The 24,379-nt window shown below is 37.8% G+C and overlaps 1 protein-coding gene across 2 annotated transcripts in view; it reads right to left on the bottom strand.

Annotated features, from left to right (window-relative positions):
• The window catches only part of PPP1R1C (protein phosphatase 1 regulatory inhibitor subunit 1C), a 121,906-nt gene that overhangs the window by 53,541 nt on the left and 43,986 nt on the right, over positions 1-24,379 (bottom strand). For both annotated transcript variants that reach the window (XM_040227748.1, XM_040227749.1), the window contains exons 3-4: positions 20,268-20,305; positions 18,237-18,297 (exon numbers count right to left, since the gene is read on the bottom strand). In XM_040227748.1, the coding sequence (XP_040083682.1) occupies positions 18,237-18,297; positions 20,268-20,305 (99 nt within the window). The remainder of the gene's footprint in view (positions 1-18,236; positions 18,298-20,267; positions 20,306-24,379) is intronic.

The raw sequence follows: 24,379 nt of genomic DNA, 5'->3' as shown, positions 1-24,379 counted from the left end.
CCCTGGGATTTCTTTGGAAGGAATGATGCTAAAGCTGAAACTCCAGTACTTTGGCCACCTCATGTGAAGAGTTGACTCATTGGAAAAGACTCTGATGCTGGGAGGGAATTGGGGGCAGGAGGAGAAGGGGACGACCGAGGATGAGATGGCTGGATGGCATTGCTGACTCTATGGACGTGAGTCTGAGTGAACTCCAGGAGTTGGTGATGGACAGGGAGGCCTGGCATGCCGCAATTCATGGGGTCTCAAAGAGTCGGACACGACTGAGCGACTGAACTGAACTGAACTGAACGTGAGTTTAAATATAAAAATTATGTAGAAATTTTTGTATAAAAGATTTTGTAAAAACTTCATTAAGTTGTAAGGCTGAAGGATCTTTGGATTTTAATTAGGACAAATAGGATCTATGGGTCAATGGGAAAAATACTGACCCAACAGAAAAGCAAAAAGTGCTCCAGTCACTAATTGACCTTGTAAAGGAGACTGACATTAAACATGAGAACCCTGCTCTTCTGTGAGTCTCTCTTTCCTCTAAAATAAAAGATCTACTTGATTTCCTATAAAAAATAAACTATACAAAACTACATTTTATATGCTGAAGCACTGCACAAATATAGGGTATTTAAACATTGCTCTTTGAGATCTTTAAGTAAAGCAAACTGCTGGTATCCAAAAAATCTGTTACCAATTCTGCATCTATGAAGAGGCAGTACAAATCTCATCCCAGAAAACATCAGGGGACAACACTGTATTAGGTATTAAATGAAGGAAGACAAGCCCTACAGACAACAGCTGCCTGCACTACTAATAGGCACTGTTTTTTTTTTTGTTTTTTTGTTTTTTTCTTTCCTGGGACTCCCACTAGGGTTGATAAGAGTGGAGTGTGTCTATCTTAGCATGCTGATAGTGTGGCATTAACCCTCCAAAACACTAATGGATATAATGCACATATACTTCAGCAGAGCAGGAGATAGATTTCTCTACCTTTAGTAACTATGTACTGATACATATTTTTTTACAGTATAGTGATTCAAATAAAAATATAGTAAATTGAGGGCTCCTTGAAGAAATAGCTGATTCTCTAAGAGTGGGGCAGAAAATATACAGATGAGCCTAGAGTGTCTTGTAGTGTCAGAAAGTAAGAATATGCTAAAACAAGCAAACAAAAAATCCTGTAATGTGTGAACAACAAAATAAAGTAGTACGAGTTGTAACCTAGAGTATTAAATAAATATCCATGAGTTCATGCTGATGAAAATAAATCATTGAATAAGTAAATAAATGGAGGAGGTGACAAATGTTCCATGCAAAATGGATTCCAAATATTTATTTGTAATTTAGTCTAAAAATTATATTTACAAAATAATTTTATGTAGATACTTTTTTCCAAGGAGGTGGTGTAAAACTTCCCACTCCTTGAGTGTGAACTACACATAGTGACTTCCTTCCAAAGTAAAAAATATGGAAAAGAGATTAGAAAGCAAAAACAAAACAGTACTGTGTAGTGGGGAGACACTGGGCAACCACCTCAGCCAAGTTGATCAAGGTCAACATCAACAGTGATAAGTCTGGTTCATAGCATGGACCCTGGATATCATGTGATGAAATGGTCACTTTATATCTACAGTCTTTCTCCTCAAAACCCACAACCCCAGTCTGGTTATGAGGAAAACATCAGACAAATCCCTTTAGAGGGATATTTCAGAACATAGCTGACCAGTACTCCTCAAAACTGTCAAGGTCATTAGAAACAAGGAAATTCTGAGACACTGTCAGAACCAAGAAAAGCCTAAGGAAACATAATAAAGTTAGGATGGTATCCTGGATGGGTTCCTATATCAGAAAAAAGACGTTAGGCAAAAGCTAAGCAAATGTAAATAAAATATGGACCTTAGTTAATAATAATGAATCAATATTGGTTTGGTAATTGTAAAAAATGTACCATATTAATATGATATGTACATCATAGGAAAAACTGGATATAGCATATACGGGAACTCTCTGTATTATCAGTTTTTCTGTAAATCTAACACTGTTCTAAAATACAGAGTTTATTTTTAAAATAGTATAATTTGAGTTAGAATTTACTGTGTTTTAAAAGTAACGTTATTGAGAGGAAAGATATGAACCAGACTTTTAAAAATGGAATCAAGTGCAAAAGGATTTCCAAATGCATTTAAAAGTGATGTCTATGTAGTCCATTAGTGGAGCCTTTTTAGACTTTGCATGATGGCAAAGTAATTTGTGATAATCCACATAGGATTTAACTGTCTACATTATGGTATCATCTTAAATGTTTTGTGAGTTTATGTGAACAGAAGGAATGAAGATAGGGAGCAGGGTGTTCTACATTTCCATGATAGAGTCCATTTAACTCTGCAGACATTTGTAAACATGACTTTCCCTTCTATAATCTAAAGGGCTTCACCCTCTGGTTCCCCCAGATGTAGTGTGAGTCTCCTCACATCCACTGATAACTGCTCAAATCCCTGTACAAGGATTTACCGTGGTGTGCTCTACCTGTCCACTTGTGTGTTGCTTTTCCACACTGGTCTCTCAGAAGGTGTGGATTTTGCCTTGAATCTCTGCAGCCACATAGCTTTAAGGCCATGCCTGATGTGTGGCAGTGTATTTTTACTGCTTATACAACTGAATTTTACCATTTTCAGACTTGGGGAAAATGTAGAGATACTGGGTCTTGGTTTATCTGTTCCAACTAAATACAAAAGTTCATCTCTTCCCCTGCGTCTAAGATAGGAAGCCATTTTAAAAGTTGTATGTTATTTAAACAGAAGAATATAAATGTAAAAGATTAAGATTAAAATAGGTGTAAATTTATACAGACACACGAATGCAACCATATTGATGAACAGTGGTTTCCTTATCAAAGTTTAATTGGCACCACATGAGATTAAGTTTCTGGTCTCAAATTTCGAACTGGCAGTTTAATTTATCTCAAGAATCTTTCAGTCTTTCAACCTAATAATCTATGACAGTGCTATAAAATATTAAATGCACTCATACTTGCTGACATTTTCCTCTTATATTACTCTCTCTCAATGTTGATCTCAGAAAAGAAGACATCTTAGTGGCTTTCATGAAAGATACAGTCTCAGATCAGTTCTCCAATCTGACCCAACCTTCTGAATTCAAAGAAATGAGGAATAGATTAACATAGAACTTAGTGAAAGAAACTGAAGAGACGTGAAGGAAGTAGATCTAGAAATAGAAGCAGATTTGGTTTTTTTAAAAAAACAAAACTTGTATATATTTAGAATGTTCTGTGTTATCTAGAAATCTGTTAAAAAGTTTCTTGAGTTGCATACATAAACCCCACCCTATGCAGTAAATAAATTGAGCCAGTGTGGACAAAAAAGCCAAGATTTAGAAAGGCAAGTTTGATGAATACCTGGAGAACAACCACAGAGGAAAAGAAATGTTTTAAAAAAGGAATGCGATGTGGTGAAGATACTCTGATGAGAAGCTCAAAGATCTTGTTATTTTCTCTTCCTGAATTTTCAACATTCAGAGGGTTATGAAAATAGGATATCATGGCTGGTCTATTCCTATAGAGAATTTTTGTTTTTCAGCACAGTTATAAGAGGATTCCAATTCAGGAAGAGCGAATTGATCATAATTCTATATAATCATTGTTAGCCTACTTACATTGCCAAATTATAGGCTGCATTTATATGATTTTCTGGTCATCCATCTGACTAGAAATGTTTATTGTATGATCTTGTTTAGCACTCCAAATTGACCATTAACCATCACTTTGTTCTTATGCTTTTTTGAAATATAGTATTTATTTAATTTAAACATTAGTGCTTCTGCTGCTGCTGTTACTGCTGCTAACTCGCTTCAGTCAGGTCCGACTCTGCGCGACCCCTTAGACAGCAGCCCACCAGGCTCCCCCGTTCCTGGGATTCTCCAGGCAAGAACACTGGAGTGGGTTGCCATTTCCTTCTCCAATGCAGCAAAGTGAAAAGTGAAAGTGAAGTCGCTCAGTTGTGTCTGACTCTTAGCGACCCCATGGACTGCAGCCTACCAGGCTCCTCCATCCACGGGATTTTCTAGGCAAGAGTACTGGAGTGGGGTGCCATCGCCTTCTCTGAGTGCCTCTGAGAGGGCTGTTAAGCTGGGAAAAAGAAGGATGTGGTGTCTAAAAGGAGGAGGCAGGTGAAAGGAAGCAAAGAATTTTGTTACAAAGTAAGTAAAAGGTCTAAGACCAGCTCCACAAGTCTACCTGAGATTGGTACAAGTAAAAGTGGAGTGAATGTTGCAAGGTTTGGTTGTCCACATGCTTACTAGGATCAGGCACCTCTAACCCTGACTCTTCAGTTCCTACTGGGAAGAGCGCACAGCTCTGGCAATATTTTATTCATCTCCAAGACCTTTCGTCCCTCCTTGGTCTCACCACTGGGCTTCATTCTGCAGAATCAGGGGAAACAAGGAGGGGTGCACCTGAGTCTAAATTCAAGATTCAAATAATTACTCAAAATAGATCTTAAGACTGCTGTTTTTTAGTCACTACATCATGACCAACACTTTTGTGACCCCAGGAACTGTAGTCCCCTAGGTCCCCTAACCATGGGATTTCCCAAGCAAGAATACTGGAGTGGGTTGCCATCTCCTTCTCCAGGGGATCTCCCTGACCAAGGGATCAAACTTGCATCTTTTGCATTGACAGGCAGATCCTTTACCACTGAGCCACCCAGGAAGCCCCAGTTTGAAGGTTAACTGGCACTTAATATTACATGGCTCTATACAGTCAGCAAAAACAAGACAAGGAGCTGACTGTGGCTCCAATCTTGAACTCCTTATTGCAAAATTCAGACTTAAATTGAAGAAAATAAGGAAACCCACTAGACCATTCAGGTATGACCTAAATCAAATCCCTTACAGTTATACAGTGGAAATGACAAATAAATTCAAGGGATTAGATCTGATAGAGTACCTGAAGAACTATGGACAGAGGTTCGTGACATTGTGCAGGAGGCGGGGATCAAGACCATCCCCAAGAAAAAGAAATGCAGAAAGGCAAAATGGTTGTCTGAGGAGGCCTTACAAACAGCTGAGAAGAGGAGCTAAAAGCAAAGGAGAAAAGGAAAGATACACCTATTTGAATGCAGAGTTCCAAAGAATAGCAAGGAGAGATGAGAAAGCCTTCCCCAGTGAACAATGCAAAGAAATAGAGGAAAACAACAAAATGGGAAAGACTAGAGATTTTTTTCAAGAAAATTAGAGATACCAATGGAAAATTTTATGCAAAGATGGGTGCAATAAAGGACAGAAATGGTACAGACCTAACAGAAGCAGAAGATATTAAGAAGAGGTGGCAAGAATACCCACAGAACTATCCAAGAAAGATCTTAATGACCCAGATAACCATGATGGTGTGATTACTCACCTAGACCCAGACATCCTGGAATGCAAAGTCAAGTGGGCCTTAGGAAGAATCACTATGAAAAAAGCTAGTGGAGGTGATAGAATTCCAATTGAGCTACTTCAAATTCTCAAAGATGATGCTGTGAAAGTGCTGCACTCCATATACCAGCAAACTTGGACAACTCAGCAATGGCCACAGGAATGGAAAAGGTCCATTTTCATTCCAATCCTAAAGAAAGGCAATGCCAAAGAATGCTCAAACTACTGCACAATTACACTCATCTCACATGCTAGCAAAATAATGCTCAGAATTCTTCAAGGCTTCAACAGTATGTGAACTGTAAACTTCCCAGATGTTCAAGCTAGATTTAGAAAAGGCAGAGGGACCAGAGATCAAATTGCCAACATCTGTTGGATCATAGAAAAAACAAGAGAGTTCTCCTCAAAAATCTACTTCTGCTTTATTAACTACTACAAAGCCTTTGTCTGTGTGGATCACAACAAACTGTGGAAAATTCTTCAAGAGATAGGAATACCAGATGACCTCACCTGCCTCCTGAGAAATCTGTATGCAGGTCAAGAAGCAACAGTTAGAACCCGACATGGAACAACAGACTGGTTCCTAATTGGGGAAAGAGTACATCGTCTGTATATTGTTACCCTGCTTATTTAACTTATATGCTGAGTACATCATACAAAATGCTGAATGGATGAAGCCCAAGCTGGGAACAAGAATGCCAAGAGAAATATCAGTAACTTCAGATATGCAGATAACACCACCCTTGTCACAGAAAGCGAAGAACTAAAGAGCCTCTTGATGAAAGTGAAAGAGGAGAGTGAAAAAGTTGTCTTAAAACTCAACATTCGGAAAACTAAGATCATGGCCTCCGGTCCCATCACTCCATGGCAAATAGATGGGGAAACAATGAGTGACAGACTTTATTTTCTTGGGCTCCAAAATCACTGCAGATGGTGACTATAGCCATGAAATTAAAAGACACTTGTTCCTTGGAAGAAAAGCTATGACCAACCTAGACAGCATATTAAAAAGCAGAGACATTACTTTGCCAACAAAGGTCCATCTAGTCAAAGCTATGGATTTTCCAGCAGTCATGTATGGATGTGAGAGTTTGACTATAAAGAAAGCTGAGCACCGAAGAACTGATGCTTTTGAACTGTGGTGTTGGAAAAGACTCTTGAGAGCCCCTTAGACTTAAAGGAGATCCAACCAGTCAATCCTAGAGGAAATCAGTCCTGAATATTCATTGGAAGGACTGATGCTGAAGCTGAAACTGTAATACTTTGGCCATCTGATGGGAAGAACTGACTCATTTGAAAAGACCCTGATTCTGGGAAAGATTGAAGGCAGGAAGAGAAGGGAATGACAGAGGATGAGATGGTTGGATGGCATCACTGACTCTATGGACATGAATCTGAGCAAGCTCTGGAAATTGGTGATGGACAGGGAAGCCTGGTGTGCTACAGTCCATGGGGTTGCAGAGTGTCAGACATGACTGAGCAACTGAACTAGAACTGAACTGAATATTACATGGCACATCTTTGCCACTGTACATAACATCTTCCAAAATCACTGTCACTGTCATCCTCCAAAACTGTGTTAGCCTTTTTCTTCGGCCAGTTTGATCTATTTCCTTCCATGGGCTATTCCTTATTTGCATCTGTTGCTCTATTATGAAAGACAGTGATCAAATTGAGATAAAGTATCAAGATCACAGCCATCTTTGGAGAAAAAAAAAATGTAGGAGTCCAATGCCATAAGCATTCAGAGAAGATCTACTGGACATATTAGAAGAACAATCTCTGGACACTGAAGTAGCTAAACTTTTCCCTTAAAGAAATTATGAAGAATGAGAAGAAGAAGATGTTTTCAGAAGTTCATGAAAAATTTTACTTATGTGTTAAAAATGGTAATATGTTCAGTTCAGTTCAGTTCAGTTCAGTTCATTCGCTCAGTCATGTCCGACTCTATGCGACCCCATGAATCGCAGCACGCCAGGCCTCCCTGTCCATCACCAACTCCCGGAGTTCACTCAAACCTACGTCCATCTAGTCGGTGATGCCATCCAGCCATCTCATCCTCTGTCATCCCCTTCTCTTCCTGCTCCCAATCCCTCCTAGCATCAGAGTCTTTTCCAGTGAGTCAAGTCTTCACCTGAGGTGTCCAAAGTACTGGAATTTCAGCTTTAGCATTAGTCCTTCCAAAGAACACCCAAGGCTGCTCTCCTTTAGAGTGGACTGGTTGGATCTCCTTGCAGTCCAAGGGACTCTCAAGAGTCTTCTCCAACACCGCAGTTCAAAAGCATCAATTCTTTGGCGCTCAACTTTCTTCACAGTCCAACTCTCACATCCATACATGACCACTGGAAAAACCATAGCCTTGACTAGACGGACCTTAGTTGGCAAAGTAATGTCTCTGCTTTTGAATATGCTATCTAGGTTGGTCATAACTTTTCTTCCAAGGAGTAAGCATTTTTTAATTTCATGGCTGCAGTCACCATCTGCAGTGATTTTGGAGCTCAAAAAAATAAGGTCTGACACTGTTTCCACTGTTTCCCCATCTATTTGTCATGAAGTGATGGGACCAGATGCCATGATCTTTGTTTTCTGACTGCTGAGCTTTAAGTCAACTTTTTCACTCTCCTCTTTCACTTTCATCAAGAGGCTTTTGAGTTCCTCTTCACTTTCTGCCATAAGGGTGGTGTCATCTGTATATCTGAGGTTATTGATATTTCTTCTGGCAATCTTGATTCCAGCTTGTGCTTCTTCCAGCCCAGCATTTCTCATGTAATGTGTTAGGTTGGTGCAAAAGTAATTGCAATTTTGGATCGTGATTTTAAATTATTATAACTAGGCTCATAACACATCTTTATTAATCAAAATAGGAATCATTACACTCAACACATTTTTGCCAACAAGAAATGTTTGATTATTCCTGTAGCATAAAAATCCATGCTTTGGGATTTGACAAATTATTTGAAAGCATTTTCTTTCTCCTGTTGGTATGGAAGTGTTTTCCCTGGAAAAAGTTGTCAAGATGCTTGAAGAAGTGATAGTAGGTAGGTGAGAGGTCAGGTGAATATGAAGCAAAACTTCGTAGCCCAATTCATTCAACTTTTGAAGCTGTGGTTGGGTGACTTGTGGTCAGGGGCTGTCATGGGAAAGAAGTGGGCCCTTTCTGTTGACCAGTGCCAGTTTCAGGCATTGCACTTTTTAGTGCACCTCATCAATTTACTGAGCATACTTCTCAGATGTAATGGTCTCACTGGGATTCAGAAAGCTGTAGTGGATCAGACCAGCAGCAGACCACCAAACAGTTACCATGACCTATTTTTGGTGCAAGTGTGTCTTTGGGAAGTGCTTTGGAGCTTTTTCTCGGTCCAACCACTGAAGCTGGTTGTTGCTAGTTGTATAAAATTCACTTTTCATTGCACGTCACAATCCAGTTGAGAAATGGCTTGTTGTTGCATAGAATAAGAGAAGATACTTCAAAATGACAAATTTTTCAGTTTGCGGTCCGCTCATGAGGCACACACTTACAAAGTTTTTCACATTTCCAATTTGCTTCAAATGCAGAATGACCATAGAATGATTGATATTCTGTTGTTCAGCAATTTCTCATACAGTTTTTAAGAAGATTAGCTTTGATGACTGCTCTGAATTGATCGTTGTCACCTTCTGAATGGCCGGCCACTACACTCATCTTCAAGGCTCTTGTCTCCTTTGGAAAACTTCTTGAACCACCACTGTGCACTTGTTAGCAGTTTCTGGGCCAAATGTGTTATTGATGTTGTGAGTTGTCTCTGGTGCTTTACAACCAATTTTGAACTCAAACAAGAACATCTTTCAAATTTGTTTTTTGTCTAACATCATTTCCATAGTCAAAAATAAATATAAAATAAACAGCAAGTAATACAAGTCACTAGCAAAAAACATAATTAAGAAATATACATTAAAATTATGTATAACATAACCACATTTATTTAAGAATGTGTTCAGTATCAAAAGGCAAATTTCAAAAATGCAAAAATGCAATTACATTTGTACCAATCTCATGCTACTAATGGTCTTTTCATACTCTTTATGAACCTAGACAATGTAGACCAACCTGACCAACCTAGACAGCATATTAAAAAGCAGAGACATCGCCAACAAAGGCCCATCTAGTCAAGGTTATGGTTTTCCCAGTAGTCATGTTTATGAATGTGAGAGTTGGACTATAAAGAAGGCTGAGCACTGAAGAATTGATGCTTTTGAACTGTGGTGTTGGAGAAGACTCTTGAGAGTCCCTTGAGCTGCAAGGAGATCCAACCAGTCCATCCTAAAGGAGATCAGTCCTGAGTGTTCATTGGAAGGACTGATGCTGAAGCTGAAACTCCAATACTTTGGCCACCTGATGCCAAGAGCTGACTCATTGGAAAAGACCCTGATGCTGGGAAAGATTGAGGGCAGGAGGAGAAGGGGACGACAGAGGATGAGATAGTTGGATGGTATCACCAACTGAATGGAGATGAGTTTGAGTAAACTCCAAGAGTTGGTAATGGATAGGGAGGCCTGGTGTGCTACAGTCCATGGGGTCTCAAAGAGTCAGACACGACTGAGTGACTGAACTGAACATGATACTATACAAAGCAGTTTTTCAGTCAGTTGCTTTTGTTTCATATTCATATTTCCTTTTAAATCAATGGTGCCTGCTTTGCTGTCTCAGTTGAAGGCATTTGCCTTCCAGTAAAACACACACACACACACAAACAATGGGGGTGGAAATGTGTCAGCCATTTCCTGCCTCAAGTTTCAAACCTACTTTGCTTTTCTGAAAATATGATTCAAGCTATCCAAAAATAATGTAATTGACTGTTCTGTAAATTACAGGGCTGACCACGATGTAAACACCAGAGAAGTCATATGGGTATTCAGTAGTCAGATATCATTTTTCTGATAATCTTCAGATCTTTCTACTCACATAATTATAAAGCACTATATTACACAGGGTAATGGAAAAGTAAGTCTGTTTCCTTTGCAAACTTAAGCTTGTCATTTTATGCATAATATACATTACAAATTTATGACTTACATTTATGACTTATGGTGTATTGACCATATCTGAAATATATCAATCTAATGAGTGTTCATAATATCCTCTGGTTTTAAAGGATGTAATCTTGACATAAGAAGTCTATTTGATAACTTGTTGAATGGTGGCCTTCAGGGGGATCGGTGTCAACTAGAGAGAGAGAAGTGTGCTACAGACTTTTCTTTGCCCTGTTCTGTTTGATATGTCTATTACAGATGAAGATAAAAATACCAAAAATAAAATTTATATAATCTGAGGGTGAAAAAATAATTGAAATAATAGAAAATAGAGTGGAATAGGTGATGGAATCATGATATGAATTATGTCATGTTCCCATGACAACTGATTCTGAGAAAATGTATTCAGTTGGTATGATAGCAGTGTCTTGCTTTCTGGCTAAGAAAAGATCTAAAATGAGGAATACATTATAAATAATATGGCTTTAAAGCAGTACCTGAAAAAAAGGCTTTGAAGTTTTGAATTTATGATAAGTTCACTGTTTGTCACCAATGTATATGGCTGCCAGAAAAAGCTAATACCATTTTGGGTTGCAGTAATGGAATTAAATTACCTGGGATGGAGGAGGTGATAGGCATAATTGAAGTCTTCTCTCTGCTCAGAAAGTGAAAGTGTTAGTTGCTTATTCATGTCTGACTCTGCTACCCTATGGACTATAGCCCACCAGGCTCCTCTGTCCACGGGAGTCTCCAGGCAAGAATACTGGAGTGGGTAGCCATTCCCTTCTCCAGGGATGGAAACCAGGTCTCCTGCATTGCAGGCAGTTTCCTTACCGTCTGAGTCATGATCACACCTTAAGAATAAGTTGATTTAAATGATGCCCTTCTAGAATGGTATAAGCTGAAGCTTATTAGGACATCAAGAGTGAATGTGAAAGAACAGGCATAACTGACATTGAAATGTTTTAACCTGGAAAGAGAGAAATTAAGCAAGGCAAGGACCTGATAGAAGTCTTGAAATATTCAGATAGTTGTCCTTTTTAAACTTATCACAAATAGCAATAAGATATAGAGCCAAAATCCATGAATATAAATTTCAGTAGAGAAAAGATCTTTCTAATAGACCAGACAGAATGTAAATGTCCTAAGGAAATGATTCATTCACCAACAGTAGTATTGCATACATAAAATATATATTTAAAAGTATATGTATATGCACTGCTATATCTTAAGCATCGTGTTAAACCCTACAGATAAGGTAATGCACAAAATAGACACCATCACTGCTGCTGTTTAGATCACTTCTGGTCTAGTTGGAGAGACAGACACTTGATAAATAAATGAACACTGTGATTCCTTGCAATTAAAAAACAGAATGTATAACTATCAATAGAGAGTTTATGGAAAAGGAAGAGTTTTAGTTACTCAGTCATGTCTAACTCTTTGCACCCTCATAGACTGTAGCTTACTAGGCTCCTATGTCCATAGAATTCTCCAGGCAAGAATACTGGAGTGGGGAGCCATTTCCTTCTCCAGGGTATCTTTCTGATCCAGGGATTGAACCTGGGTCTCCTGCATTGCAAGCAGATTCTTATAGAGAGTTTATAGCTAGAGATAATTTAGAATGATGGTTAGGGAAAGCTCTTTTCAAGATCTGACCTTTAAGGACAGATAAGTATGAACTAACCAAATAAAGAATGAAGACAAGAAGGAGGCAAAGGAGAATATTTTATATGAAGCGAAGAACCTATATAAACTTTTTCAGGAAAGAGTTTGGTGCATTTAGAAGCTGACTGAATGCCAATATGTCTAGAACCTAGCGGATAAGGAAAGGAGAGGCAGATTGGGAAGTAAGCTTTCCAAACTTTGCTCTGGAATAAGAATTTTATCTAAGGGCAGTGAGAAGCTATTGAAAAGTTCTAACCGAGGAAGCGGCATAATCACATTCACATTTAAAAGTTCACTTTGGTTGGTGTTATTGTTCAGTCGCTCAGTCATGTCCTACTCTTTACGACCCCATAGACTGCAGCATGCCAGGCTTCCCTATTCTTCATCCTCTCCCAGAATTCGCTCAAATCCATGTCCATTGAGTCACTGATGCCATCCAACCAGCTCATCCTCTGTCATCCCCTTCTTCTGCCTTTGGTCTTTCCCAGCATCAGCGTCTTTTCCAATGAGTTGGCTTTTTGCATCAGGTGGACAGGAGCTTAAGCTTCAGCATCAGTCCTTCCAATGAATATTCAGGGTTGATTTTCTTTAGGATTAACTGGCTGGATCTCCTTGCAGTCCAAGGTATTCTCAAAGAGTCTTCTCCAGCACCACATTTCGAAGGCATCAATTCTTTGGCACTCAACCTTTTTTATTATCCAGCTCTCACATCATACATGACTACTGGAAAAACCATAGCTTTGACTATACAGACCTTTGTTGGCAAAGTAATGTCTCTGCCTTTTAATAAACTGTCTGGGTTTGTCATTTCTTTTCTTCTAAGAAGCAAGCATCTTTTACTTTGCTTACAGTGTAGAAAACAAATGGGAAGTAGAGATGAGAGACTATGGAGAGTAACCTTTTATATACAAGAATGTGATATGAATTGTTATGTGGCATTGGAGATAAAAGAGAGGAGGGGAAGGTGGGGGAGATACTAATGGGGAGCACTTCACGGGACATGTGCTCCACTAAGGAAGAGAGTGAAGGAGAGGGAGAGTCACTAGAGACTCCCAGAACTCAGGAATAAGCACCTCCTTGAGAAGGGGAATATTGAAGGACAAAGTGATTTGCTGTGGAGATCAAAATGTAGTTTTTAACAAGCTAATTTTGATCTCATGATATTTGATCTCCATGAGATTTCTTCTTGTGACGTAAGAAAGACATGTTACATAGGTGATTGAATATCTGGAGTCTGGTCAGTTTTTAGATTTGCTACAGCAAAATCACCTGGAACTTTTGATTATCTGGCTATAATCCAAGCCTAACATATTATTAATAGAACCTTCAAAAGAACATAGCCAATCTAATACTCTGAGGTTAGATGCAGTGGAAAGAATGGAAGTGATATTTTATACAACATTAGATAATTGTACTAGTTACTCTTTAAGCTTGACAACTTAGAATGACTATAATGTGACTAGAAAGGTGGCAAGACCAAGAGCTAAATCTGCTATTATTTTCTTAGAGTCAATATTCCGATCTAATCATGAAACATCTCTAAAGGAAGAAAACCATGTCCAGATTCTTCTATTTACATTGCCAAGTTTGTTTCATATGATGCTGCCATCTTGGCCACAAGCTAATTGTTGGAAGAATCAGGTTTTAGTCAGAGGCAATCACTTAATCATTCCAGTGGTCCATGAGATAACCTTTGTTAAGAATCCAGGAAAACTGATGCATCATTCTTGACGGTAACTAATTTTCCAAATCAGATTTTCTCTTCGACCAGAGGGAAGGGAAGTGGGGAAAAGCAAAAATAGAAAAACAAAAGCATATGGAGAAGTAAGAACTTACCAAGGGGATGAAGGAGATCAACCAGAGAGTGAAAAGCAAAGAGAAGCAGAAGCAGAGTCACAAGTATGACAATTAGTAGAACAAGGTTTAAGGGACATCCTCTTCTGAAAAGATGACAATGTGGCTGAATTCCCCAATTCATTATGGTTATTCAACAAGTTTTTATTGAGCACCTGTTTTGTGCCAGGAACTGTACTAGATGCTGGGAATATCAAATGAACAAGACTGTTGTCATGGATACCTCATTATTGGTACCTAATGATTAGGGCCATGGAAAAAATTGAGGTAGCGCTATAAGGATGTAGATAGTAGTGGTAGGAGGGGCAGTTATCAAGAAAGAAAGACCTTTCTGAGGAGGGAACAGTAGCTGAGCCATCTGTGAGGCCACTGGGTAAAGAGTTTCTCAAGCAAAAAATGTGGAAAGCACAAATGCTCTGATATGAAAGTGTGCTTGAGATGTTTATAAATAATGAAAAAGTCTATGACATTGAACCCTAATGTGAACAGGGGCAGTGTGAAAGGAGATAAGATCAAGGAGAAAGACCAGTGCAGCTCATTCAGGGAGTTGTAAGCCATGACTGGATTTTTCATTGTATTCTGAATGTGACAGGAAGTTTTTGAGGATTTGATCAAGGGGATTGCATGATCACATTTGTGAGTTAGAGGAATTACTCTGGTTTGTGTGTAGAGATTAGAATGTAGAGGGTCAGGAGCAGAAGCAGGAGAGTAGTAGGTAGGCTATCTCAGCAGCCAAGGCAAGAAAGAATGGTGGTCACACAAGGTAGTAGCAATGTAAGATACAGAAAATAGCGTAGGGGTGCATCTTGAAATCAGCACTAACATGAGTAGATGATGGTTTGGTAATGGGGAGTAGTCAAGGATTATGCAAAGATTTTTGTTTTTTGATGGCTGCATAAGATGTATTGAGATGAGGAAAATCCAAAAAAGAACCAATGAGTTTGTTTTTGGATGTGTTAAATTCGAGAAGTTTCAATAAGTGTCATTCATTCAAGTGAAAAAAAATTGGTAGCTGTTAGAAAGTCTGATGGAGAAGGCAATGGCACCCCACTCCAGTACTGTTGCCTGGAAAATCCCATGGACGGAGGATCCTGGTAGGCTGCAGTCCATGGGGTGGCTAGGAGTCGGATATGACTGAGCTACTTCACTTTGACTTTTCACTTTCATGCACTGGAGAAGGAAATGGCAACCCACTCCAGTATTCTTGCCTAGAGAATCCCAGGGATGGGGGAGCCCAGTGGGCTACCGTCTAGGCGGTCGCACAGAGTCACACAAGACTGAAGCAACTTAGCAGCAGCAGCAGCAGCAGAAAGTTCAAGGTTCAGAAGATATGTTAGGCCGACAGATATAAATTTGGAGGTCATTAGCCTATCATTCCTGACAGTGTACCTGTTTAAAGTGGTTTTCTCTGCTCTATTTTTTACCCTCTGCCCACCTCTGAACTTTCATATAGAACTTTCATCATAAGAGGTAACCTGGACATGTCACTATTTCCAGAAATCTGGTGGGGCCATAAATACCATAGTAATTGAAAGGGAGAAAAATAAATGAATACGGGAGCTGGGAGATGAGTCTATCTGGGCATTAATTGCAGTGAGGTTTGTTAGATGTAGCACCTCTCTCCTGTCACTTTGGCCTCTGTGTCCAGTAACTCCTCAGAACCTAATATGAGAGAAGGAAGGAATCTGGCTAGTTTGTTTTACTAACTAGCTACTCACTGGGTCATTTACGAAACCCTAGTTGGCCATTTGGTCAGAGTGATCTTTTTCAGAACTATTAATCACTCCTGGTACTACTTTGCTCTCCCAGAAAATATTTTTACACTCAATAATTGCATATTCCACTGCAATTTGAAGAATTATACATTTCAGAACAATTGTGTTATTGATTTTGCGTTTCAGTAACCTTTCCTTTACTAACTCATCTTTCTTATGGTTGAAGTTTCTTAATGTGCCCGCAATGCACCATATGTTACTATTGCTTAATTCTGTCCTGAAATATTCATTTCTGTCTCTAAAGAGACAAGTGGACTCAGTTCAGTTCAGTTCAGTTAAGTCGCTCAGTCGTGTCCGACTCTTTGCGACCCCATGAATCACAGCACGCCAGGCCTCCCTGTCCATCACCATCTCTCGGAGTTGACCCAGACTCATGTCCATCGAGTCAGTGATGCCATCCAGCCATCTCATCCTCGGTCGTCCCCTTCTCCTCCTGCCCCCAATCCCTCCCAGCATCAGAGTTTTTTCCAGTGAGTCAGCTCTTCTCATGAGGTGGCCAAAGTACTGGAGTTTCAGCTTCAGCATCATTCCCTCCAAAGAAATCCCAGGGTTGATCTCCTTCAGAATGGACTGGTTGGATCTCCTTGCAGTCCAAGAGACTCTCAAGAGTCTTCTCCAACACCACAGTTCAAAAGCATCAATTCTTTGGTGCTCAGCTTTCTTCACAGTCCAACTCTCACATCCATACATGACTACTGGAAAAACCATAGCCTTGACTAGATGGACCTTAGTCAGCAAAGTAATGTCTCTACTTTTGAATATGCTATCTAGGTTGGTCATAACTTTCCTTCCAAGGAGTAAGTGTCTTTTAATTTCATGGTGCAGTCACCATCTGCAGTGATTCTGGAGCCCCCCAAAATAAAGTCTGACACTGTTTCCACTGTTTCCCCATCTATTTCCCATGAAGTGATGGGACCGGATGCCATGATCTTCGTTTTCTGAATGTTGAGCTTTAGGCCAACTTTTTCCCTCTCCTCTTTCACTTTCATCAAGGGAGTGGACTGATTTCTCTTTTATCAGAAGCAGGAGACTCTCCTAAATATTTACAGATAATAAATGAGGACCTAAGTGGCTTATACCCCAATAGCCTCATGAAGGAATTTCTGTGCTTTCTCAAGTCTTTAACTCATGAAAAACAATGATTATCATATGTGTAAAATATGTACAATATGACTAATTTCCTTGAATGTTAGGGTCCCACATTCTTATGATAGTAGAGAGCTAAATATAATGAAAACTATGAGCCCTTGGGATTTGATTTTAAGATTTTCCTTTAAAAATAATGCTATTATTCTCTAAGGACATGAGAACAGTCTTTATTTAGTTAAACTAACCCAAAATAGAACAGAGGAAATCATTAAGTGAGTGAACATATATCTTTTGTCGAGGCCCATTCATGCCAAAACTGTCGTGTCTTAAAAGTACAAGATGGCTTACAATAGGCAAAGTATCTTCAAAAATGATTACATTGGTCTTGAGAGAAGGAAGGCTGATAGCTTCAATAATTACCCTGAAATGAACTACAGTGCTGGTTACATTATTTACTGTAGTCTCATGAACAAGCAAGCATGATATTTTATAGCTGCGCAGGAAGGAAGTTTATGGAAAGTAGCTATTAATGTGTCCATTTATATCCCACCTCTCTGTAAAGGCCCCAAATCTAGAGAGAATACAGAGTGGAAAATTTCACTCCCGATTTAGACATCTCTCTAGACTCCAGAGTAAGCTGCTCAGCTGGCCTCTCTTGCAGCTGAAACAAAGCTGGATGACTGCATGATGAGCCTCTGGGCCAGCGGCCCAAGAGCCAGGCTGGAACATGAGCTGCTGGACGGGACACACTCTCCCTCATGTCAGGGATACACTTGTGTGAGAAATGAAAGAAGCCTTCCCTGAAATTGATGTCGGTCAAAATTCAGATACACTTAGATGTTCTTTTTAGCAGTTCTAATTTGGAAGAGAGGGGTAGAAACTCTGGGAGAATGCTGGAACCTGAGCTAGCCTTCTTAGTTGTTATTTCAGCAGCTGTTATATGTACAGCTAACAGCTGTCTGATTGGGCTTCTTAGAGCTGCTTCTGACGCAGGACAATGAAGCCACACTTTACATGGTATCTGTCCAAAATTCAAGAACTACTTTGCTTAAGCCTAGGGGGAAAAAAAAGATAATTATCTGCAAACATAGGCCAGAGTAATTAGGGGTTCTAGAAAATTCTCTGCAAGGAAAACATGTGAGAAAGGGTAAAAGGAAACTTTTGTCATTATTCTGGAAAATCTGAATGTCCAGACTAAGATTTTGAGACATATCTAGTTATTCCTTCTTCAACTGTTTGACTCTTGGTTAAACTAGATTTCAAATAACATTACCTTACTGAAAGTCACATTACCAAGTTGTAGAGGTGAGACTAGATGTAGCTTTTAAGCAGGTATAAGGTGCCTGAGAGCAGAATGCCTGTCAGCCATGAACTCAGCACTCACAAGAACCCGAAACAGTACCTGAACAGTACCTTTCATGGTGGGTGGTGTGTACACACTCTGCTTCCTTTGCTTAGGGGTTGCATTCTGTGCCTGGATAAAGAAAAAAAGGAAAAGTCTTATATTTGGATAAAAAGTAGAATGTCATTAGCCCTTTGAAAGAAATAAACACCTACTAACAGTTTATTTTAAGTAGAGAAAAGAAACTACTACTAATCCTTTGCATTTTAAAGAAAAACATAAATGCCAGGACACTCCAAAACTATGACTAAGGTATAATCATATCTGTTTGTAGAATTGTTAATGGTTCTGGAGGGTTAATGAGAGTCTTTGTTAAGTAATACCAATCTATAACCCTATGGAATTGAGATGTTCAATCTAGTAACTCCATTTACTTGAAATTACAGTGTTGAGGTACTTTTCCTTCATATGTTCAAAAGATCTTTCATAACAAAACTTATACTTAACACTCTAACTTAAGCACTTTGGATCAGAATTAATTTATTGGGGAAGAATTTTTTGCACTAAAAATGATACAAATTGGAACACTTTTCAGGGCCAAAGTTTTAAAGTTTAGATGGAGATAAACATATAGATAGATATAGGTATAAATATGATATATGTGTATATATATATGTATATATATATATACATAGGATATATGTATAAACCATTATTCATTATAATAAATTATATATATGTAGTCTTTATACCTCAATCAGATTATATCAATAACTCCTTTTTAACAGTGTATCTACTTATATTTCAGTGTGGCAAAGGCTGGAGTTTTCATGTCTGGAGTATTTATTTTTGCTTCGAAAAGTTTGACTATAAATAATTGCAAGATACTTTCTGAGGATTGTTCTAGGCTTTCCATCCATTTTAGAAAGAACATAATGTACAGAGGCTGAAAAATACAAGAAACTGTTTCACGGTAAATAGAGCTTCAGGCATCTTTACTCACACATACTATAGCTTACTTGCCCTCAAAGGAGTCATCAAGATGTTGGTATTTAGAGGATGCAAAAACAATCTATTAAAACTAAAACAATTCAACCAAACAGTTACTGAATCCATATCAACCAAAGCAAATGGTACAAGCAAATTTCCTCAGAATAGAGTGTTTTGATGTGTCTGTTATGCACAGATGCAAGCAGGGCAGCTCTACATTAGTATAAATGTGTGGATGACTGAGACTTCTGTTGTACCTCTACTGTATTCTGTTACATCTGGTTGATTTTACGAAGCATTCACTTCCAGTTTTATTATATATTATTCCCATATACACATATTCAAAGATGAAGTAGAAAATTAATTCTACATAAAAGTTGGTTTGTTTAGTAAAGTTTACCAAGTAATAAAAACTATTTTATTGTAGGAATTTAGTTTTCAAACCATTTCATGTTTACAACTTCAATAAATTTTTAGAAATGTTTTGAGAGACATGTTCTGGTATTTTGTTCTTTCTACATTGCTGTATGCTTACTCATATGGCCATTAATTACTAAGTCTGCATGAATCCTATTCAATACTGATTCCATTTATGGACACACATTTGCTCGTTTTCTTGTATTTCGTATATCCTTTGTTAGCAGCCACCCTAGCCTCCCCTGGTTCACATTTTCAACCTGAACTCTTGCATGCGTGTAGAGCCTCTGGCCTCAGGTTCTGCTCTCGGTTCCACACATCAGAGAACCTTTGGTGTGTGTCCTCCACCTTCTTGTTCCAAGATTCCAACACTAGCTGCCCCAACCTGTGCTGGTCACACACCGCCAGTCACTAAACTGAAATTATCAATACCATATCTTGACTCTAAAATCAGTAGTTTATTTTAGAGGTTTTTCCCAGGGGTTAGTATTATTTTATAGGTGGAGAATCAAAGGTAGAGGTCACAATTTAATGACACCATTTTACTGTTTATTGAGTCAGGAAAAGCAAATTAAATAGTTTATACAACACAGTTGTATTGATATCATATTTTGTATCACAATCAAATTGAGCTGGTTGTGTTTTTAGCTGATTGGATTGGACATATATTTAACACAAAATAGAAGAAAACTTACTTCTGCTTGTGTGTTGGTCACCCTCTTGTCATCTATTTCTGCAAGAGAAGTAGGTGCAATTTAGATATGTTTTCTTATAATATGCACATTAAAATTTCAATAACATGGAACAGAATGAATTAATCATTTTCTAATGCTTATACAATTTCCATGACTCAGTCTAGTGACTGAGAGGGAAGCGAGACAGAAAGAAACAGTTGTCTTCTGAGATAAACCTCTCCCAAAGGTTTAAAAAGGTAATTAAAAAATTACACTGAAATCCCAAATTGCCCACCAGCAATCCAGAAGGAGGACCAGGGAAATGCCTCAGACCAGCTGTTGGCATGAACCTCACAGTGTTAAGGCACAAATAACCTCTCCTCATGGATTTTGCAGTACTGTGTATTGACTGTAGCCTCTGTCGATTTTCCTTGTTTACCTATAAGCAGAACAAACCTACTTTTCCACTGAGCCCAATCCTGACTCTAAGAGAGGCAGCCCTCTTTTTTCTATATGGTCCTGGAAAGAATCAGTAACTTTGTCAGAAATATTTCTTATGACACTTCTAGGGCAACTTCAAAAATATTTTTAAATATCTTGGAGTCTCTAAAGTTTCTTAAATACAAATGTCCAGTATTCAATAAAAATTACTAGATTAAAAAAGGAATAATAACTAAGAATATGAAAATGTAGAAGCCAACTCATAGGTGATTCACATATTGAAGTTCATAATCTAAGACTATGATTAATACATTCAATGAAAATATAAGGAGACAAAATAGATTTAAAGATAAATAATCTTAACATAGAAATAGAATCCATGAAAAGAAGCAGCTTCAGAATTTCAACAGATAAGATCTCAATTTAAAACCCAATGGATTAAGGGCATGTTGAATCTAGCAGAAGATACAAATATGTTAATGAAACAGGAGACAAGCTCAGTAGAGTTATCCAAACTAAAGTACACAAAGAAAAAAAAAAAAAGAATGGAAAAAACAGAACAGAAAATAACTGACAATTGAGATACAGTCAAAAATGTGTAAAATAAGGGTAATTGGAGTCCCAAAGTAGAAGAGGGAGAGAATGGAGGAGAGAATGGAAGATAGAATGATCAAGGATTAAAAAACAGATGACGCTGATCTAAGACACTTAGCAAACCCCTAGACAGAAACAAGAAAACCAGAAGGAGAAAAAGGAAAATTGTGTTTAGACTTTCGATAGCGATACTTCTGATGGCCAAATATAAGAGAGAAAATCCTAAAAGCAGCCAATTGAGAAAAAAAGTCTTCAAACGCAGTAAGGTAGACCAAAACAATATAACGATGGAATCGGATGGTAAACGTTTAAAGTAGTCAACCCAGAATGTTATATGTAGTGAAATTACCCTTCCACAATGAAGATGAGATATTAAATCCTGCCTATTCTAAAATAAAGCTTTTGCTTTTTTAGAATTTTTTTGTAATATATATCTTTCTTTTGGTCAAAATGAAAGTAGTAAAGCTCCTTGTCTAATTTCTAATTTTAAGATATTGAAAATTTACAATTTTTCTAATTTCCTTTTGAGTATAATTATGGCAGTATGGTTCCTGAAATAATATTTCTGATAAAAGCTTGTTGTATCTTTATTTATAAACACCATTAAGAATGCTCAGTGTATGTTTCAGTTATATGTTCCACTCCATTTAATAAATGGGCTTATATACTTTGGCAGAAAACTGAGATATTATCCTAAGTATATTTATATTTTCACTCAGTATTCTTTTTAATTTTTTCTATCCCCACTTTGTAGGAAGAAATTAATTCTGTTGCACAGAGGAGTAGCAACAGAGAAAAACAGTTTAGTCCTCTTTTAGAGGTGTTCTAGAGACTTAATCATGACATTGGTGCCATCTTTGACAGTCTCAGAAGGAATTTACCATCAGATCTCTGAAAACAGCAGTGTTTCTAAATAAAACCACATTTCAGCTGATTATCTTCTGTTTCTATTACTTTGAGTATATATGTTTTTTTTTTTTTTTTTTTTGAGATCCTTGGATCACAGCTGATGAGATAATCTGTAGTTGAACCACATAGAGAAGGGCAGACTCAAGGACAAAATTTCCATAAAGGCTTTAGGTTTACTAGTTCAGGAATGATCGCTGACCCACAGGTCTTCAGAACTGAATGAGAATAAAACAAATACAAATGAAAGAAATAGCTGTGCACAGTTCAGCTCTTCGTTTTGCATGTGAACTTGTCATTTCCTTGTGGTTTTAGCATTTTAACATAGAATAAGTCAGTTTTAAAGCGCCAGAGAAATCTATCAGGTATTTCTTACAGTAGGGGACTAGATATTGCCTTGTTTCTTTCTAGTAGGGCTATGCAAAATCTCTTAAGACAGCTACGGTAAAGCCTCTGTTTCTGACTTTTTATCAAACTCTTCACCTTCCAAAATGAACTCTATTCATAAGCCTTCTTGCTGAAAACCTGCTGGGCTCTGTTGGAGGCCTATCATTTGGGGCTGTGAGTTAAACCACCAGGCAGTGGTTTCAGCTGTGTTTTTCTTTGGGCTGTTAGATTTAGTCAAAACTGGGGCCCAAACTGAAGCTGCCAGAGCAATGAATTTATATGCATTGGAAAGGGGGATGTGGGAAAAAGAAGCAAACAGTAGGGATAGTTTCACCCTGTTGTGCCAAGATTCACACAGCTGTGTTTTTCTTCTTCTATTATTTATAGCTTTCCACTTTTAATTGACAAAATTAGGGAGATAGCCTCATTATCAAATAGATTTTTATCTCTCAGAGCTCCCCATGAAATGGTTCATTTTTGTGGCACCAGAAAAGAACCAGGTACAAAGTATTCTATGTGGCAATGGTGAAGGAGATGACAAGGAAAACGCAAGATGAATCATGTTGGTTTATTAAGAAAGAACTCTCAACCAGTAATTGTCTTGTGATAGAGGTTAGAAATATTCCAAACTACTTTTATGCTTATATTTCATGATTTCTGCTGTCATTTCCAAACACAGTAAAAGAAGAACAGAAAAATCAGATCATTTAAAACCTCAGAAGTCTGTTTTTCATTAGTAGTCTCGATTTTTATAAACTTGGTTTCTCTTATAAAACATTTTTTATCCTACCACAGAACCAGCTTATGTGGGGGTCAAAGAACTGCTGCAGCATCTTATCAATTGTAATTTTCAGTCTTCGGTAAAGGTTTTCTTCTTGTTTGGCATTTGGATTTCCCATATTTGCTCCAAGAAAATAAATTGATTCACTTAATGCATGGGTTTTTTTGGGGGGATGACATCTGTTTAAACAGTTACACTCATTCCAGTAATTCTGATTTTTAAAAAGTCTATCTCTTTTTCATTGAATTACCTAGAAAGCTGATTGCAAGTCATATTTTTTATATCAATTTTATAGATTTAAAAAAAATCAGATATTTCAGGTAATTGGACTATTATTTAACAAGCACTTATTATCTTCTCAGCAGTGTGCTCTGTCATTTTGACCTAATAAACTTAATACCTTTAACAGAGTATGATTAATGAAGGTTTTATCCAAATTAAAAGACTAAAATCTCACTATTCTATTACATAGAATACCACCGAGGTACTCGTAGCAGAGTCCCCAAATGAAGACGCATAACTAAGAGTAGGGAAACAAGGTGAACACAAGAAAATTATTCAGAGGTTAATCATTTGAATGGTGATGATAGGGAATTTTGAGAAAATCTACTTTAGAGATAGGTCTAAGAGGCATTGGTATGAGAACAGATTTAGCTTCTTACTAAAATTTGGAATATTTAGTACTCTTTCCACTTCATAGAATGCCTTCTATTTTTTTTTTTCCACTAGCTGTTAAAATTGACAGAGACTTTTAAAATCTGATTTGCAATTTGTACCAGTCCATCAGAAAAAAATGGAATAATTTCCATTTTAAAAAAAGGTAATGGAATATAAAGGTAAATTTCTTAATGTTTCTTTATAGCTCATAAATTTAATTACTTGACATGATTGTTCAACCTGAAAATATGATCAGTGTATTTCTAATTTAAATTGTCAGTTCATAATTTTTGAAGACCAATTTTGGAGGCTACAATTCATTAAGAAAAACTGGGAAGCAATGCTACACTTAAAATTAGGTTTAAAC

This window comes from Oryx dammah, unplaced genomic scaffold (genome assembly GCF_014754425.2).
Source record: "Oryx dammah isolate SB20612 unplaced genomic scaffold, SCBI_Odam_1.1 HiC_scaffold_27, whole genome shotgun sequence".
Classification (NCBI taxonomy): Eukaryota; Metazoa; Chordata; class Mammalia; order Artiodactyla; family Bovidae; genus Oryx; species Oryx dammah.
Note: the sequence above shows the minus strand (reverse complement) of the source record. Positions and strands in the feature narration are given on the sequence as shown.